The following is a 20,261-nucleotide window of genomic DNA, read 5'->3' on the forward strand; positions in this document are numbered from 1 at the left end:
TTCAGCATATTTACTTGTAAGGCCAACATCCACTAAGCATAACAAGTGATTAGGATACTTGTTAGGCAATAACACTAACGCTATATGACATTTTATGTCAGGCAGTTTCAAGAAATTGCGCATGGCTCGAAAAACTGCATGACTGCTCCGCTAGCGCCAATGGTAATAGAAAAGTTACAGTGCTAGTCTACGCTGCAATAAAACAAAATTTAGGAAAAAAGGCACCAGCATTTATTTACACATTTTATAACAGCAAATGTGCTATAAGAGTACCATATGTACAAGTGGTGTGATGAATAGTTGCTACAAGTAGGGAAACATGTTCAGGGTGACTTCTGTCACTGACACCACTTCAGAAGCCAGCTTGATTTACAGATGATTGGAACAACTGCATCGTAGTTTGCCATTGGGATCTGTAAGGAGAACAATTTTGGTATCAGCTGTTACTTTAAATGATTCAGCGCGTCGTACACACGTTTTTTTTTAACTTGAAAAACAAGGAAAGACAAATATACGCATTGTACTGTTTCGATCCCTCCAAAATAGTCGTCACAATAGGCAAAGCTTGTGTTTTTATTTTCCACAAAATTGCGCAGTTAGCGAAACAAAACATACTGCGCTGGAGCACATGTAAGATACCACACAGAAGAGATAACCAAGGAGGAAGTTAGCATCGCAGTCCAGAAAATACACGTGCATATTTAATATTATTACTACCTTACTGACGCGTAATAAACACACTTCTGATGCTGTCATTATTTTTCACAGGCCTTAATGCGGTTAAGTACGGGTTTTGCGGTTTCCGATGCTAGAGAGGGACAGCGATTTAGTTGACAAGGAAGACTAATATAGGTTTTGCACGACTCGGTTTGTTTCTATTGTTTGGTTCTATTCTTTTTGTTTGTTTCTATTTTTTTGTTTCTATTTTATCACAAAATTTCGTAACTAGCGTATACTGCGAAAAAAAAACTTCGCAGGAGCACATCTAACACACTACGCAGACGAGCTAGGCAGAGAACTAATTAGCATTGCAGTCCGGAAAGCACAGGTGCACATCTAACATTACTATTGCAGTACTGACGCTTAATAAACACAGTGTTTGGTGCTGTCACTATTTTTTACAAGCCTTAGAGCAGCTGAACACTGCGCAGCGATCCCTGGAAGGACAAAGCAAAGCTGGCACTTACCAGTTGGTGCAATGCTGTATTCCTGCAGTACCCGAAGGCAGAGAAAAGTAGAAGCATTACCTTGCGCACTGCAAAGCAGTCCACGAAACAGCGAGAAAGCGGCAACGCGTGGCTATCCGGACCGCTTTGCAACCCGGCGCACCCGGCACTCGCATGGCAAGGGTGACCCTACGTCGCTGTCGCCATCTCTCAGCAGCCAGCGACGTAACCTGTCAACGGAGGAGGAGCGGCGACGACAGTAGCAGAGCACGGAGTTGCCAGGCACAGAGTATATAAAGGAGGCTATGCCTAAACCTATGCTGGAGCAATGTTTTTATAGTCATCTCAATGATAATTTATTATTTAATATTTTAAAATGCAGAATAGATTTGTGTCAAGAACAGTCTGGTCTTTAGGAGTTGTTACGTGTATTTGCCTCAATATACTATCATGTATATATCAGAATCGAAATCAAGTGTCAATTTGCGTACGTTAGTCGCCTACTATCAAAGTCATTGGAAGCTTCCTGCCGGCTACTTAGCTTTTTAGCAGTGTGCACGTTTATTTAGGAGGTGACTTGACCGTGTCTAATTGCAAATTTTGAGTACCAAGTTTTGCTTCGCCTGTCATGCATGAACCTTTGAATAGTATGTATCGTGCCCTTTCTACAGAGCACAAAAACTGCCGGCGATGCTACACTCGTCAGTGCGAGGGGAGTAAACTAAATTTTATTTGTCATGCTCTCAAAGTAAAAAAAAACCGTGATGCATTGCAACTGTATTCTTTACCACTGTAGAAACTTAAACGGTATTCGTCATGAACTATTTCACCACAATATCAGCGGTCTTAAAACTGTCTTTACGATGGGAAAAAGCGAAATAATATTTGAGATGTTCTCTATCTGCAAAATATCTGGCGGCATTGAAATATTGTTTTCGCGAAGGAAGAAAACTATTATATTCATGCTCTTAAAGCCATAAAAACGGGCGGAATTGCAACTTTTTTATTTGCAAAAGGAAACAACGAGACAGTAATTGTCATGACCTATTTAAGCAAAAAATATGGCGGCTTTACAATTGCTGTCTTTGCAAGGGGAGAAAACTAGATAGTATTCGATGTTTTGTTGCTGCAGAAAGTAAATAGAATTCGCAATGAGCTCCTTCAGCACAATATCTGCCGGCCTCATAATTGTGCTATTTACGAGGGGAGAAACCTCAATCATATTTGAGATGTTCTCTTTAAGCAAAGAATCTGGTGGAGTTGCAATGTCGGTTTTGCGAAGTGAGAAAACAGTGTTATTTCAATGTTCGCTTTCAGCAATAAAAACGGGTGGAATTGCAACAGTTTTCTTTACCAGGAGGGAAAACCAAAGCGTATATGCCATGCTCTCTTTAAGCACAAAATCGGACGGCCTTAAAACTGCCGTTTTGGGGATGGGAGGGAACTAAAAAGTATTTGTCATGTTTCCTTTCAGAAAAATATCTAGCTGGACTGCAATGTTGGTTTTGTGAGGGGAGTAACGTAGATGGTATTTGTAATACTCTTTCAGCAAAAGCTCTTGCGGCGTGTCAAATGCCGTTTTTGCGAGGAGAGAAAACTACACAATATTTTACAGAAGCTCTTGTATAAACTTAATAGCGCAGTTGTCTTTCGAAGAAACTAAACTAAATGGTATTTGTCATCCTCTTTCTAAGTAAAATATCTGTCTGCTTCGAATTGTCATTTTCGCCAGGGGAGGCAAGGAATAAATTTTTCCACGCTCTTTTCAATGAAAACTTCGCAGGCGTTTCAAATGTCTCATTTGCGAAGGGAGAAAAGGATATTGTATTTGTCATTTTTGTTTCAGCAAAAACCCTTGCGATGTTGAAAATATCGTCTTTTACGAGAGAAAACTAAAAAACTATTCGCCAAAATATGTTTCAGCAAAACATCTGCCGCAATAACCATCTTTTTCAGGGCAGACGACTAAATAGTATTTGCATGTTCTGTTCACGTAAAAAAATATGGCAGCATAGCAATTATCGTTTTCGCGAGGGGAGGAACCTCAATAATATTTGCGATTCTTCCCTTCAGGAAAAATCTGACGTCATTGTAACGGTTCTGTTTGCCAGCATAGACAACTAAATAGTATTCTCCATGCTACCTTTTAGCGAAAAATGTGGCGGTATTGCAAATGTCGCTTTTGAGAGAGAATAAATCTGGCATATGCTTGCGGGATCCGGAAGCTAAGAGCTGACTTGAGCAACAGTGGTTCTTCGGCAGGTTGCTGACGTTAACGAAAAGAGACGAGTAACTCTAATTTTTACCAGCTGTCAAATACGGGTAGCTGCTTTGATTTGGAAGGTGAGGTGGAGATCGGGAATGGGAGCGAGACATTGTTACTTCCAACAGCAGTAGTATGTTACTTTTGCTTTCTTAGCGTTAGGCTCACACGTTCATCGCCTGAGCTTCGCATACTGTGGTAGGTTACAACATATGAATAATTACTGGACGTGAAAAAGGTCAGGGGGATAGGGTAAACGCGGGTTGCCAATGCGCACGAGTGGAACTCTGCGATCAATGGACAATAGGTGAGGATATCACTTCAAGCATGGGCACTCGCTCTTCGCGATTACCCTAACCGACTGGGTGCCCCTAATCTAAATCTCTTTATTTTCTTGGCCAATTCTATAACCTAGGATGATCGGCTACGTGTGCGCACAGACGAAGTAGAGCAATGGTGCCACAGAGGTGAGTCTTGCTCACACGCTCTTCGTAAATGCTTACCGTACACTACCGTATACCTTATAGTCTTTTGAATTCATTCAGCAAAACGAATAAAAGCGCGACTAAGGCAGTGTTTCTACAGAAAGTGCGATGTTATGGTTTATATGTTTACTTAAAGTACATCAAATTGTATACTCTAAATGCCATCATAATGCGGGGAGCTAAATGTTTTCAAAATGGTGGCAACTGTAGATTTTGTATTAGAAAAAAATTATTTCGTCAAAATGCAGATGCAGACGCCTAGTTTTAGATGGCTTCCAGTCCATGGCTGGCGGCGATCTTAGCGGTCCACTCGTGGCTAAGGCCTGAATGCTCGGGTCCTAGCGGACGAATTTTTCTTTAACTACGAAGTTTCTGAGGAAGCTGTATAGCTTTTCTTTGTAGCCGTGTGGCTGCGCTTGGGTGGAGGACAATTAGTAATTACTCCCTTATTAGAATAATTTATACTTTACGTGATAGAGTATGCGGCTAGTTTCATCCAGAGGTTGAAGCAGCCGCCGGCCACAGCAGTCGGAAAACAATAAGGTCGCACTGGAAATACGGTTGACACTTAAACTTCGGCTTTATGTGCATATAGGACAGTGTTAATGGTAGCTGGTTCTCCATGCCGATTATGGTTCGCGTACATACGTTTTTTTTTTTAAAAACAGGGTGAACACTTAAGCCGTACTAGTGAGTCTACAATACAAAGTTTTGCACCCTTCTAATTTTTTTACAAAAATATTACATATTTACACAGTTAAGAAAGTATATGTTTAGATATTTCGCAAGAGCTCAACATTTAAATAGGGCGTGTCTTCGTATAACATGTTTTCATTTTCATTCTACTTTCAAACAAACTAATAAAGGCATTTACTTTCATGAGCGTTTCGAATGTTTGTCTGGGAAAGTTCCTTCACGAAATCTTTAATGGGGATCAGCCCGAAAAGCTCGCGTCTCCACTATAACAGCAGCAACTGCTGATGCAGCTGTCACATATGCGCAACCATGACCTTGAACTAATAATCTATTGCTTTAGCCACAGAATTTACTGCTTGAGCTCAGTTTATTCAAACACCCCACTGGCATCAACCGCAGTAATGACAGGTTTAAGCTTGTTAACTAGCTAGTATTAGCCAGCACTGAAAATGAAAGAGTGGTAGGACTCGTTTATTTCACACGGCCACCAAGTGGCCCGCTGACTTCGAGCTGATAGGGATCTGAAAGCAGTTAATGCCAGTTGAGTAGCAGCTGGAATCAGCTCAAACCAGCTCAAACCAACTCAAACCAGTCAGAACCAGTAAGTCTATCTAGGATTGTTTCATCCATTTGTGCGAGTACAAAGCTTTGATATTTGAGTGGAGAAGTATGAGGCGGGCTTCGGGATTAAGCATGCGATACGACCAACAGGTACTGAAACATTCCACATTGCAGTACAAAATGTCTCATTAGAATCATAGTGAAATCTGAAATTGATTTGACTATTTGTTGGGGACCAAACTTGCAATCTACCATTTTTTTTCACCTTTCGGGAGCCCCCGAGAACGGAGGGCCAGGTTCATTTGAACCTTTTGAGCCCTGAATATTCCGTCCCTGCACATTTCTTTGCCGTAGTCATTTTCTATTACTGTTATTAATATTTGCTGGGAACAAAAGCACGTCATACTATCATTCCCTTAAAGAAAGCTTAAATCTTTTACATATACTCTTACAATGCCGATGCGTTCCTACAACTGATTTGATAATTAAAATTATGTATTAATCCCCTTACAGTAAGGAGAAATAGGTGCTGCAGGAACTTGTAATAAATAATAATTGCATGCATGCCAACAATGCACGTGCCAACCACTAAATTTGTCTCAGCATACAAGTGTCACAGATTTTTAATGAGTATTTCACTGCGCACTTGTGCGGCAGCCGCATAGTGTACAGCACGTTCTGTAAACTCTTACTGAGATGTAAAATCGTTTGTGCTCTTTTTGTATTTAGTTCCTGGTTTCGTTTTCTCAGTCTTTGCGTGTTAAAACACGTGAATGCGCATTTTCTAAAAAAGCAAATTGTGCACTGTCAGTACAGTGAACTGCCTTCTAATGTGCATCACCTGATATATCTATTCTACAGCGCACTCTTTATAAAAGGGAGTCAGATGTGGGTAAACACAAAAATTTGACTCTCTCTGCCATTTTGTGATCTTATTGGCTTAAAACAAGTAATACAAGTAATCAATGGCAGTAACCACATTCGCTTCTGCACTCTGACTTCCCAAGTGGCCTGACATGGCGGGCTTGATACGGCAGCTATTACATAATCGTCAACCAAAGCCTTTCGAACTTGGTTCCAAAAAGTCAAAGAAAAACATCTCACATCATATATGTTTCAATTCTGACAAAACACCGTATGTATTGCATTTTTAGGCTCAAGTTTTTTATAAAAGTTGAGTCGACGAACTTTAATTAAGCCTGTTACAATTCAGTACAAAGCAAAATTACGTAACAACGGCCACCAGTTAGATATGGGGCGCGTTGAAATCAAGTAATGTCGATAATCACTGTACGCCCCCGCATATTTGTTGTTGTATCCTTAGAAGCATGAAATGTTTTTAAGTAATTGGAAACTAAGCCGACATTTAACTCAGAAGTATCGTAATCAATTATCTTCCACTTTTTTGCGTGATCCACGGAAATGCTGGTATCCTCTATAATGTTTTCAGCGTCAATGCAAAAACAGAGAAGAAAAAATATTTGATGACTACTAATTCAACGTGCGCTGATAACGCACAGCACATGGGCTTTTTGCATTTTGATTTTTGCATTTTGACGAAAGCGTTTCGTCGGCGGAGGGGTACGTTAATCGTTGGGATATCTCGGCGCAGGTGTCTAGCCGGATTGTCTCGTACTGGAGTCGTCGCTGCCGTCATATACGCACTATGAGCAACAGTCTGGACCGGATCGGCTATTTTTTGTCGCGCGGTTATGGCGCCAGCTTCTCAGGCTGGGTTATCCTGCTTCGGTCTAAGGCTTTTTTATACCACTCTACCTTAGTGTCGCTAGCACGGGATTCATGGTGGTTCTTTGCGGAAGTTTTGGTACGCTGGCGTGTATTTCTGCGGCCCAGGATATTAAAGGACGCTTCAAGCAGAACTTTCTTCATCTCCCTCTACTGCAGATCCTGAGCACAAAGTTGATACTGTCCTTGTGGTCGGCCATCTTGGGAACTTTCAATCGCACGCTCCTTGTGTGTCCGCATCTTGGTATAATTATGAAGAGCTGCATAGCGTGAAGCAAACTTCTATGCCGCCGGGGAATTGGCCTAAAGTCTTACGATGAGTTATGGAAAATTATCAAATTTTAAGGCAAGCAGAAGACTTTTGCGCAAACCTTCTAATCTGTGAGTTTGCTCACTTGGCTTTGAACATTCACTTGCTGATTCAGGTGTGTGTTCGCATTGCATTTACGAACACATCTAGAGGTAGAGTACACCTCTCTGCCAAATGTCTGCTAGCCACACCAACCCCCCAAAAACAGGGAGTGCCGGCTTGAGCAAATTGTCCGCACAGGGAGGAATCACTCAGGTGAACAGGCACCGGCGGCTCGGCGCCCACTTCGGATCGGACCCTATACCATTCCTAACACCTAAAAACTCGCCCCATTTCAGTCTTCTTGTACTTGCTAATCGTGCGTGCGTATAGTGTGTAGCGAGGGAGCGTCTGCTCGTCGCAAAGTGTCCGGCCCAGAGAGAAATCCCTCAGTCGATCCTAGGGCGGCAGCACGGCTCTCATCCTAGGATCTGATCCTACCGCTCCGAACAGCTGCGCACTCGCTACTGTTTTGTCTTGTGAACTCTTTCTCTAATTCCTCTCTTCCATATGGTTCTCTATTGAATTCGCTTCAACTGTATTTTAATATGCTGTTCATGTTTGTCAAACTTTATTTATTTACTGCCACCTGCTCTGTTTTAAATTAGAATATAATAGTTTTAAATGTGCCAATTATTTTAGCAATCAAATTCCTATCCCAACGTTCCCGACTGCTGTGTCGCGCCCCCGATTGGCGGCTGATCAGGCGTGGACCTATCGCCGGTTAGCCACCTGGTCCTGCATTAGATTTAACACTCGGGTAGAGGTGTTAGGCCCTCTCCCCACCAAAACTGCTAACTGCGAGTGCGGAGAGACATTTGTAGTAGCCTTTCGTCCCCGAACCTCCTTTCCCCTATCTTGACAATGAGCAATAACCAGTTACGCTTTCTCTTGAACTTTCTTATGCTGCACAGCTGCATAACTGAGAAGTGCGACACTCCGTCCCCACTGCAGAGACAGAAACCTTAGTTTTAAGCCAATTATGCTGCGCAGCGCAACATTGTACATGCGGAAGAGATGGACGAGCTGGCAGTGCGTGAACTGTGACTGAGACAAGCCCAGTTATGACTGCACCTTGCAAATAACAAAACCGTCCCCATTACAGCTTTGTAGAGGTGCGGGGTTTTCCTGGACAGTGAAGAACATTGAAAAAAGAAAGTCTTGACCGGGCTCCCGCCTTACCAAGCAGCCGTGGCGAGCCACGATGGAGAAGGATGGGTTCTACCCCAAGCCGCAAACATTAAAAACAAGTCACAGCCTGCCAGCATCAGCGTGAGCCCAAACATTTTCCGGTCCCAGCAATGAGGATCTAAAATACCGGCTGATACATTACCAACAAGTCTAAAAGTAAAACCACTGGTATTCGCCCCTGCAACGCGCAAATATTGTCTTCTTTCTGGCTGGCAGAGCGCTGCTGTGGTTCGAGAACCAAGACGTAAATTTTCTCTGCATGGGATGAATTGTTGAAGAGTAAATAGCGCATTTCCAAAGAACACGAGGTTAGCTATCTTTTAAAACTGGTCGCGGAAGATGTTCATTACTTTCCGATAACAAAGTAAACCCACGCCGGTACCTGAGACATTATCCAGAACTGTAGCATGTTTGAAGCATTAAAAACGCAGAACATTTTAACAGTTGCAAGAGTGGCAAGCATTGAATACACTATCCAAAACGAGGTCGTCTTACTTAACCGCAGAGGTGCGAACGAAGAGCCGGCCAAGCACCTGCAAGGTACCGCCACAGGACTTGTTGGGTCTAAATGCTCGGTTCGGCCCCAGTAGGCCGAACATCAAAATTTCGTGCTACTTCTAAGAAAATGAACCTGTACCGGCCGCTTGGAGCACCCGTTTTTTCTGCACGCGAGGGTGTCACGCAGCTTTTACCATCGGACAATCCCTGTCGAATATCCCCAGCTCTAGCACCTACAATTCTAGCGAGTCGTCGGTGTTTTACAACTGTGGCCGGAGCGGGCATATCTTCTGGTTTTGTCAGCACCGGCGATAGCAGGCCGCACGCTTATATCCGATCTTGGGCCGGTTTCTTGAAAAAACAATTTTCCAATCTCCAAGATCAGTGCAGAATCAGCACTGGAGAAAATACGTAAGCCTAAGCGAGGCTGTGCTGTCCGCGAGGTGTATCAGCGGGATTCAACGAGTGATAGATACTGCGCCTTTCTTTTCGTGTAAATCAATTATTGACCACCGGTGAACTGATCCGTTCATTGGAAGGCTGGTTGTGTTTGACAAGGGGCGCGCGGTGTAACGTGTGCAGCAGCAACACTGTTGTTTGCATTTCTGCACAGACACATGACCGGAAGCTGAGACATAAAACCAGAAGTTAACTTCCGGCCATCTCGGCTCCTAATTACGCAACTAATTGCATTTATTCGAATTAATAATTGTCCAATCAACCCATTTGTCACTTGAAAACCTATTCTTTATGTCCTATCTGATGGTGCCACTCTTTTTTCCATATCCCAACTAGTTCTAGCTCCCACAAAGTTACGCCCATGCATAGCAAGCCTACTTAGCCTCAGCCACTTGGCATCAGCCTGCATTGCGGGCCAGAAGAGTTCTTCCTGAAGATTCAGAAGTTTTCTTCGCGCCTTGGTGGCCTCCCATCAATCCATCATGTACCAGCTTAAGAATAGCTGATGTGTACTTTAGGGCATAATTGGAGTGTACTCTACGCCGGACTCGGCGACGTATTTCCTCTGAAGGACGCTGTTAAAAACTCACATTCACTTGCGGCGCCCACGCGATCGAAGCACGAGAATAGAATCACGACATTCCCTTGCTCTTGAACCAACTCCTCGCGGCCTACACAAGGGAGGGTTTACAGGACTTTAAGCTTTTTCAGCGTTATATCCTTGCATGCCTGTGCTCTAATCTCTAACGGGAAAGCTTCAGTGGCATCTTTCTGTTGTCTTGTGCCATTTTGGATCGGAATCGTCTGCTCGCCTAGAGCCTTCCGCATTTCCCAGCACCAATCTTATATGGGGTTTTCCATGCACTTAGCGCGAAGTCGACACTTAAAGTACGGGGTGTCGACATCAATCCAAGCTTCTGGTAGCATTAGGACCGAGCGGCCAAGTAAGTAACCTGGACCATTTCTATCAGTATATATCTTCCCTCCGTACCAAGTCCTGCCTCACCACCACCGTGTTTAAGTCTGTGTCTCCCAGGACTCGAACTGTCCGGCGCCCAATCATGCCGGCCACGACAGGCAGGCAAGCATTCCTTGACTGCGAACTCTTTATTAGTGAAACCAGCGCTGATAACGGGGATCTTCTTTTCGTCTGCAAGTTCAAGGCATCCATTCTGAATGGATATTGAAGCGGACTTCCGATTTTGGTCTTTGTTTTGAGGCCACATTTGCCCAGCATCTCCGGTTTGGATGACCTGGCTTGCCTCAGTCGTGGCATTTCTTGGGCGGTCCAGATCCGTCGGATGTATTGGCCTAGCAATTTTCGGGGCGGTGTCCCGTGTGCGCGCACCTAAAACATTTCCTTTAATGACTGCTCTTCGCATCCGATGAATGAAGCAGCGTTCCCTTTCTCTCGGTAGCCTTTGAGATAGCGTTTTTTGCCTTGTCTTTCGGGTGCTTCGCTTTCCGAAGTTCGACCAGCCATGAGCCACATACCTTTCTGCCCTTGCTACTGTTTCCGCGAATGATGTGTGCCTCTTTTCTTTCAAGAATATCTGTAGAAGAATGGTGCCGTTAGACAAGAACTGTTCCCTTAGAATCAGGTGAAAGAGATCTGCATACTCTGTGTGTCCTGCCACTCGATCCATCTGTTCAGGAAGTTCTGTACGTTTCCTAGTTTCGGGGGCTAGCAGACCTGAATTTTTCTCTTAACCATTCCTCTGTCATACGGAAGCTGATCATGAGTCCCTGACGGATATTACTGCAGTTCAAGCACTCGGACGCAGACACGCGACTAAAACGCAGAGCGCTTCGTCGCTTAAACACAGACTGATGGATGTAGCCCACTGGTCCCGAGGCCAACTCTGACTCTCAGTGGTGCCCTTAAAATGCACGATGTAAACGTCAAGGTCTCCCCTGCCCTCATTAAAAACCGGGATAGATTGAGCGTGCTTATGAATTCGGTCCGAGGAATTTGTTCCTCCCCCGTTTTTGACCTTGTCTATTCGGTGCAGTTAGTATCAGTTGCCGGACTATTCTGTAGGTCTCGTCGGAGCATCAGTAACACGTTTTCTTTCTCCATCTCCGCCTACCGGACTTTAGTGTCTAGTTCTGCTTCCTCTTTTCAACGCGGACGTTCCTCGATGAGTTCTCTCCGACGAGCTCGCTCTTGGTCTACACATACAGCAGATCTTGACCCTCAAAGCCTAAAGTTCAACCATACTCAAAGATTCGTTTTAACTGATTCGGCCATCGTAGGTGGGAAGCGCTATGCAGTGCTAGGACACAACATTAAAACAAATTTTGCACCTACTTATTCCTCTGTCATCGACACTTGGTTGACCAATCCTGTCGCGGACTCCAATTCCGTCACAAGCCTCCACCTTTACGGTTAACAGAGGAGCGGGATCCGGTTTACGGTTAGCCGTCTGCCCTCTATAAGGTTTGAGAACACAGTGAAAAGTTAGGCTGGTCAAAACGTGAAGTACGTGTGTCGGTGTGTGATTGAATAATAAGTTCACGAAAGTCACTGTTTTCATTTGCAAATAAGGGGATATTTAAAGCTAGTAGCCAAATAACGCTGCATAATATTCGAACACAAAAACCGCCACGACATTAGAGTGATAAAAGACGCCTCGGTAAAAACTAGAAAAAACCGATGATGAACAAACACTGTGATAATAGACCACAAAGATAAAAACAAACATGTATTCCAGATATAGTAGGTCGAAGCAAGGGTTATATAGTGTGAAATACTAAGCCAGATCATGGTTTGCTCAATGGCGAAAACAATATTTAATTAACGCACAGTCTGTTGCGAAATTCAATTCTCGCGGCTTTTTTCCCAGAACGAGCAGCCGCGAGAGCGGCATGGAAGACTGAATCTTCCCAGGGTGCACTGCCGCTTGCGTGCCGCAGTCTGCCTTTTTATTCTCTCGGCTATTTTCGCTGCAGCCCATCCCCAGGAATGAGTGCTTGCCAGTCGCTGCCCGGAGATTCATGTCGGAGCGAGCTCGGTGAAGCGGGGAGATCCCGTAAGTTTCGCTCTATATGTGATTGAGGAGATCCCGCCACTCCCGCTCTATAGCTGAGGCAGCTTGTGACGGCCGAACTGGCGATGTTCTGGCGAGTCATTGGTCGCTGCCACGAATGTGGATCGAGCTAACGGCTTGGCTTTCGGCTCTGAGAGCAGAGCCCTAGCCGTTAAGCCTTGCACAATACACATGCAGTATGTAGACATTTCACGGAGTGAGTTCGAAATATTTATTATAGTTATTGAACGCTTCGAACGTATCACGATGTTTATTATGACCAGGTTACCACGGAAAGCTCGATAATTATAGTATCTTTTTCAATGTTTTCCATTCCACTTTCTTACCAACTTTAGTTAGTTGCCCTAAAGACACCCTAAAAGATATATGTATACACAAAGACAGTCACAAACCGAGGCACACAAACACACACACACACATACATATGTGTGTTTGTGTATGCGTGCCTCGGTCTGTGACTGTGCCTTGGTGTGTGTGTCTGTGCATACACATATATTTTAGGGAGGTTTTAGAGCAACTAATTAAAGCTAGTAAGAAGGTAGCGCACAAACACAAATACACACATATTTTTGTGTGTGTATCTCTGTCTGTGTGTTTGTGTGTGTGTGCATATATGCTGCAGGCGTAACTGTTGAGCGGCTCACACAATTCTCGCACGCAAAACATATTTTGGTTTGTCGAGCTTCAAGTTTCAAAGCGACGAGCGCTATGAGAGGCGCAGTAGTGGATGGCTGCTGAAACTTTGGCACGCTGGGGTCCTCAACTTATTGAATATCGCGCAACATAGAGGCGCCTTTCCGGCTCGACGGAATAGCGGTGGTCGCAACCGAGATTGGATCCCGCATTCGTCAGAACTGCTGTCAAGCATCCTAACCTCTGTACCACGAGAGCAAAAAGGAAGGTGAAGGCAATCATTTTTCCGAAATACTAATTACCGGTTTTGTGGTGCATATGACCTCTAACTAAACAGCACCGAAAAAATATATTATTGAAATTACTTCCAAGATACACGCGTACACTTAGTTCGATGTCGACGATATTTAGTGTTGCAGCTTTGCTACAGTGTCTAAAAAAGGATATACTTTCCTCCAAAATTTCTTGCTTTCACAGCTATGTTTTATTTTACATGAAAGCTGATCTTAGGGAAGCGTGGGTAACTGCTTTAAAGTTAAATTGTACATGAGGTCACATGATCTTATTCATATATTTATTTCTTTATTGCATTACAAACTTTGCTTAGCTGATAAAAGGTTTTATGGGAATTTAGGTAAACATTTAGACTTTTGATCTTGTGGAGTTAGCCTAAATATACACAATGGCATACGCCGGCCACTGATTAGGCTTTCAATTAAATATCTGGTTTTGTGTCATGCAACTAATGCGCCTACAATGGAATTAGAAAAGCGTTGGTTCACTATGTAAAAACATGTACATTAGTTGAACTTTCCTCTACGAAGAGCGACAGGCATGCTTTCAGCCATCATAGACTTTTTCAAAATGTGATGGGGGAAAAGAAAAAAGCACGTAAAAGCCCGCTCGTGCATTCAAGTTATTCCAATGCTTACGCAGGTGACTTTTGACAGGAATAAATGTTTCCTCTTAAGTTTTACTGCGTAAAAGCTCGGAGTGAATGCGTCCCTTTAGCGCAAAACCTGCCGTGCTGTCTGACAAATGGAAAATAAGGTGCGATGCTGCGATGTCAATGCCAATATATTAACAACAGATTGTTCTTGTCCCGAAGTATTATAAATACATTGTAAAGCAGTTTACGGCATGCTGCTCAGGTTTCTACTTTTTTTTTTACTAAGATATCGAATCTTATATCGGATATTTGCTCGAAAACGCCACTGCCACAAAAGGTGAACGTCTTGTTAGCTGCCGCTCCGGTTCCCAAGCACATTCTCTTACAGGAGCACTACGTTAACAAATCATTCAGCGGAAGTGACATCCTTGAAAGTTTCCGTTACAATGCCACTGACTCGGCTATGTTTATGACATGGCTTCGCACTATATCATTCTATCTGTATAATACCGTATGTGAGGGCCGAGAGAACGAGTGCACACGAAGAAAAAAAAAAGACCCAAAATGCAGCGCTGGCTTGAAACAGCACGACCTGAAGTTAGATTCGTGGACAGAATGCCGCGATTATTACCCTAAATGATATTCTAATCTCTCCCAGAAGCATTTCTGAAGTTTTTTACCGGGAGGCTATTGCGTTTCTCTTGCTGCGAAGAAACCCTCTGTTGGCGAAAGAAAATATTGTATGGGTGTAATAAGGCAGATGTCAACTGTATTTTCACCTGTCTTCTAAGCGAATACGCACCAGTTACACAAAAAAGGAGATAAATAGATGAATCATATTGCCATTGCCCCCTATCCTTCAAGAGGAAAGTATAAAAAAGCTGAACATTAGCAGTACTCATCTGTGCGGCAGAAACGCAAAAACGGACGAAAGAGTTTAAATTTAAGTTGAGGAAAACGTAGAGCTATTGAATGAGGAAATGTATGTGCCACCTAAGAGAACAGATTATGGAAGATACTCGTGAAAATGGCATTATACTTGATATGAAGAAGAAATGGGCACAAACAGGGAATATAATGCGACCGGATAACAACATATAGTATCAAAATGCTGCTCAGTATCATTGCCGAGGCTTTCCATATTATATATTCATCAAACTGTTTCGCAAGTTTACTACGGATAGAAAATAAAAGTCGTCCCAAAGTGTTATACAGAGTGTTCGGAACAAATGAATTGAGAAATGTCCTGTTCCATCGAAGAGAATCTGAATAAAAGTAGCAAGATGTCTTATGACAAGTTTGACCTCGAGATCAAAGTAGTTTTTCCTTCGGAAGGTCGAAAATGTTGTCACTGTTCTAAGAAACGCTCATAGTATTTAGTGACGATCTAAACTTCTAGCATACTAATGGAACGTACAAGAATTGCTCTATTTCTCACTTGCAAGCCTCGAAAGGTTTTGAGAATTTTGTTGGGGGTACAGAAGCACACAGCTGCATGTGCCGCAATACAGCGAAGTGTCGACGCTCAAGCATTGTGTCTTACACGGAACACATGTGGGCTGAGCACCAGGAACAGGATGTCTGCATTTCGCGGAGCAAAGTAGGAAACACAATACATATTCTTCCAAGCCAGAGCATATGTTGAGTTTGTGAGCTTGGTCATGGTAGGTATTTTAGCGTTGTTTGTATTGTAAATATTACTGCCTAATGTATGTCCTGAAAAAATTTGTTGGATGGTGTTTAATTTCCCTTGCAAAATAATTATGAAGCAGAACAAAGGGAAATTTTTTAATAAGCTTTCATTGCTTGCAGTCCTAACTATATTGATTTTTTCGCTAAGGCGAGCAATATCAAACGTGCTGCATACGAAAAGCGGTAGTAAATGCATTTTTCAGACAGTGATTTCTTTTATATATATATTTTTTTTGAGCTTTACCTAAATTTTCGAATAATGCAGGTACTCGCCGAAGTTCTTTCCTGTATTCATGCAAAACATTTAAGGGGATCACTTAAGTCTGCTTGCGTGCAGAAATGAATACCATTGCGATATTCGTGCATACTTTCATTATGAGGTCCTTCGGCGTTTCATTGCTTCATTGACTTCTATAAATTTATTTTTCTTAACTTTGTTTACGTCATTGAAGAATTGTTACATTTATTTTTCTCATTTTAGACGTATTTATTTTATTACTAATTTAGTCATTCCTTGATTTTCTCCTCTCTTTTGTTTGCTTCCTGCATCCTGTTCTCGTTTTATTTGATCTTTACTTTTACTCAATGCGACGCCGCATAGGTGATCAGGTGCCCATAAAGAACGCAGCAAACTAGCCTGCACACAAGTTACACTGTCGGCGTCGTGTTTGCCCTTAATGCCTTTCGGCCTCATTGCGCTAGACAAGTATTATTATAGACTGATTCTCAGGCAGTAAGTATAGCTAAGGTAGAATTAATTTCTCAATACTACATATCCAGCATTTTCAAACTGTGTTCTACTTGTGTGTGAGACCTGCCTTTTGAACTCATGATCATATTCATATCATATTCATATCATGATTCATATCTTCCAGCCTGTCAGATTCGGTGGCCTTATTCTAATCTATCAGTGGGCACGACTTCGTTTCTACCCAGGCTTCCTGTTTAAATTATAAAATTGATCGCACAAATATTTATTTTTCTTTGATTTTCCTCCTATCGTATTTTGTTTATTGAATTGAAGTCTACAGGGACATACTTACTCGAGACAGTAGGAAAAGGCCTAATTTGATGTGTAAGAAGACTCTCTTTTATAATGTCATACTGAAACTCCGCGCTAAAGCGAGGCTAGGAGGCTAGGACCAAAACGAACCGCCTAAAACTACAGGATAACTCTTGGCGTGACATTCATCACTTACTGCTATCGCATTCCCAAAACCATGGTCACTTATACCCGGCAATCAAGAAGCACGTTTCGATCGGCTAGTTGATAAAACAATTAAAAAATGTGCGAGGTGCTAGCAAAACATTATCAAGAAAGGGGACACGGACATGCGCGGACAAGCTGTAATGGTGCCCGTCTCTTGTTGTGCCAGCGGATCCCGCAACTGCCACCAATGTTGTGGCGGTGGGGTTATCACACAGTAGCCCACCGTCAACAGGGTTGTGCCAAGGAGTTGGTAACGCAGCGCTCGTCACCCGTTTCGTGAACGAGGGCTGTCAGCTCCCTGGGCGGTAGCGATGAATCCGAGTCGGCGTTGGTGAGATGAAGAAAAGGCTTTATACACTATTTACATGTATTTACACAACAAGATCGGCTCTGGGGCCGAAAGCTAACATAGCCATACGCGACTGTTCTCGCGCAGCGACGGCCGGGGAGATTCCGCCGCGTCCGCACTGTCAGGGGGCGAACTGCTCCCGATGGACGCTCGTGACGAACTCACACTCGGGGTCTCGAACGGAAGCACTTGAGACTCCGTTGCCGAGAACCGTTGACGCTCAAAATGGTCCAATCCGACGGCAGCACTTTCGCAGGGCCAATGGGAGAGCTTGCTGCGCTCTCGCTTCAAATATGCCGCGGGGCGAGAAGGGGTTCACCGTCAGGGCCACGGCGCGCCGTGCTGTCTGGACGTTCAGCGCATGTTAAAACACGTCGCTTCTGTCCCTTTGGTACGGCTCGCCTCCAGTGCATTGGTGCTTTGCAGAGAAGTATCCAAAGTTTGTGAAGGAGGCGTTCGCCGAAGAAGTTTGGCGTCCGGCTGAATTTCTAGGCGGCTTTGGCCAGGCACAACACTCTGTGGCGCGAGCTAAATACCAATTCAAACGGGGGCGTACTTGAAACTTGCCCTTCCGCCCAAGAGTATAATACTACTAGTGTCTAAAAAAAGACCATATGTGTGCACCGTGTCCTAAACTACGCCACAGTGGAAGCCGTAAGCCTTTCAAGGTTTTCGCAGTGGGCTATGCAAGTCCAGGTAATGAAGTAAGTGAAAGTTCTTGCTAAATGATGTGAAATAAGTAAAAAATAATGCAGCGTTCACATTTTCCGTGCTACTCCACATGTTCATGATTATATTTGCCCCTACAAATCGATTCGCTTCTCTAATAGAAGATGAAGACATTAACGCAAACAATCGTTGAACCGCTAAAGTGGTATTTGCGCCTCCGGGAAGGTAAATCGACATTACTCGCTACACTCACCGCAGCCATCTGCGTCTGCAATACCTCAGTAAAAAACCTTCATGAGGAAATAGCTGATATTATTTGGCGTACGAAAATTAATTTGCAAACGGTGCTATGAAACCTTAGTACTCTGCGCACACACTTATTAATGCATGTCATTTGACCGGGTATAAATGCAAAGCGGTCTGTGGCGGCAGAAAGTGTGCACAGAGGTCCTACACCTCTAACGGCATCTATTAGAGTAACAAGCATTGGTCTGCATCTAAAACTGCAACCAACCCGTCATCACTTCTGTGCTTGGTTGCACACGGGCTAGTTACCTAATTGCAAAACTCAAAGAACATTTATCACAATGTCTGCCACCATAGACTGTAACCTGCCCACGTTTGTGATTTAGTGGAACAGTCGCGGCTTGCAAGCAAGGTGCATGAGTTCCGTGATGTTAGCACATTTCTTTGGGCTAAGTTCGTAGCCAGGTTTCTTTACTAGACCAGGACTCGTTTCAAATATTCTGCGGTTTAGTATCTATGTAACATCAGCGATCTCAGGTTGCTGCTCTTATCATTGAGGTGATAAACCAGGATGGCTGCTGTTTGTGCCTTCACCTTACTAGTTCAGTTTTCTCCCCCTATGGATACATGCTACAATACTTATTAAGAGGCGGTGATTGTAAAATTGACACCTACAATTTGCGTGCTCGTGCTAGTTTCGGGTTAGGTGCGTCGGTACTTTGACAGTGCACCCTGTCATGGTTTAGGTGGGCTCACCTAGTGCCGTCAATATTGTTCTGGTTACGCTATCCTTGATGCCGATGATTTAAATGCCCCTAATCATGCGTGGGGCCACTAAAGGGTAAAAACTCTGGAGTCTAGTCACCGACGCACCGACGCTTTAACTCGGAAACCTTCAACCTGCCTAATGAGGTTTCAATATTTACAGGACGCAGCAGCCATGCGCACGTGCCTTCGCATACAGTGTCAAATTCAGCAGCGGTTGGGCCAGTATACGCACACCCAATACTGATATCTTCAACCGAACTCTTTGGGGAGTGATCTCTCGTTTCAAACTCTACCAGAAGGAATCCCAGCACATCAATCGCCAAAGCAGGATTAAAAGGGATGGTGTCTGTTCTCCGCTAGCAAGAAGTGCTGTTAACTATGTCCACAACTTCATCTCTTGTGCTCCAAGCGGCTGTCAATACAGCCACATTACCATCATGGTTCGAGGAACCTGGGCCGACAGAAGGCCTTCGGCTTCTTCCGATCTGTGCACAGCGTCGCAAAGCAGATGCTTGCCGCATCCAGAATCCACGGAGGTCAAGCTCCAATACTCACTGCAGACACTTGCAGCCAGTATTGGCTGACTGCTGCGGCTCGTTGGGTCCAACCTGGAGGACACTCCGAGAAATAGAAGTCAATGCCGCTCTCCCAGTCAAGCATCCGAAGCGTTTTTCACGTCTAGAAAAGCGACAGATATGCTTGCGTTTGGCATGATACGATATTTTGGCTAGCGTTGCAACTGCGTTACGTTCTCTATGGATGCTCATTCAATTTTTAGCAAACATAGTTCAAGTGAAGCCGAAGACTGCCCTTGATCCTGAAGGCGCGTCTGGTGAAGGGGTTAAAATCTATAGGAATGTATTTGCAATGTCAGTCTAGGCACAATAAACGCTATATAGCTCGCAGGAGATATCTGAGAAATGACTTCAAGCAGCTATATTCGCCAAAAAAAAAAATCTCGGAAAACAAAATAATGCAAGATATTACGAAACAAGATAATCTCCCAAGCGCATTCCCCCTGGAGATCCGGATGCCAGGCCGGGGGACGCTTGTACCGATTTTTACCGGTGGGTGCCCGGCAGTGGGTTTCGAGCTAACCAACTCCCGCAGCCGAGACGGGCGCCCTAACCACTAGGCCAAGGCGGCGGTATTTTACTTGTTGATGCCATTCCAGTAAAGTGCCTCTCACTGTTACACTAATAACGTTTGTGACTGTATTTTTATCGTGTTCTCCTCGAGTTAAATCAGGAGTGAGTTCCTCGATGGTTATGTTCAAGAGGCATGTAATATGTGCACAAAAACACGAGGAAACAGTTTGAAAAATTTATTTTGATTGTTGGA

General features: G+C 43.8%; 1 protein-coding gene across 2 annotated transcripts in view; it reads left to right on the top strand.

Annotated features, from left to right (window-relative positions):
• The first annotated feature begins 3,519 nt into the window (after window positions 1–3,519).
• LOC146173767 (uncharacterized) overlaps window positions 3,520–20,261 on the top strand; it is a 180,846-nt gene continuing 164,104 nt past the window's right edge. The window contains exons 1-3 of one of the 2 annotated variants that reach the window (XM_084583392.1): window positions 3,520–3,736; window positions 3,845–3,896; window positions 12,367–12,446. In XM_084583392.1, the coding sequence (XP_084439518.1) occupies window positions 3,883–3,896; window positions 12,367–12,446 (94 nt within the window). In that variant the 5' untranslated portion in view covers window positions 3,520–3,736; window positions 3,845–3,882. Of the gene's footprint in view, window positions 3,737–3,844; window positions 3,897–12,366; window positions 12,447–19,080; window positions 19,798–20,261 lie in introns of those variants that run through there. The other variant, XM_084583391.1, reaches the window with a different exon arrangement.

The sequence above is a fragment of the Amblyomma maculatum genome, chromosome 11 (assembly GCF_055883805.1).
Source record: "Amblyomma maculatum isolate TAMU_Amacu chromosome 11, ASM5588380v1, whole genome shotgun sequence".
Lineage (NCBI taxonomy): Eukaryota > Metazoa > Arthropoda > Arachnida > Ixodida > Ixodidae > Amblyomma > Amblyomma maculatum.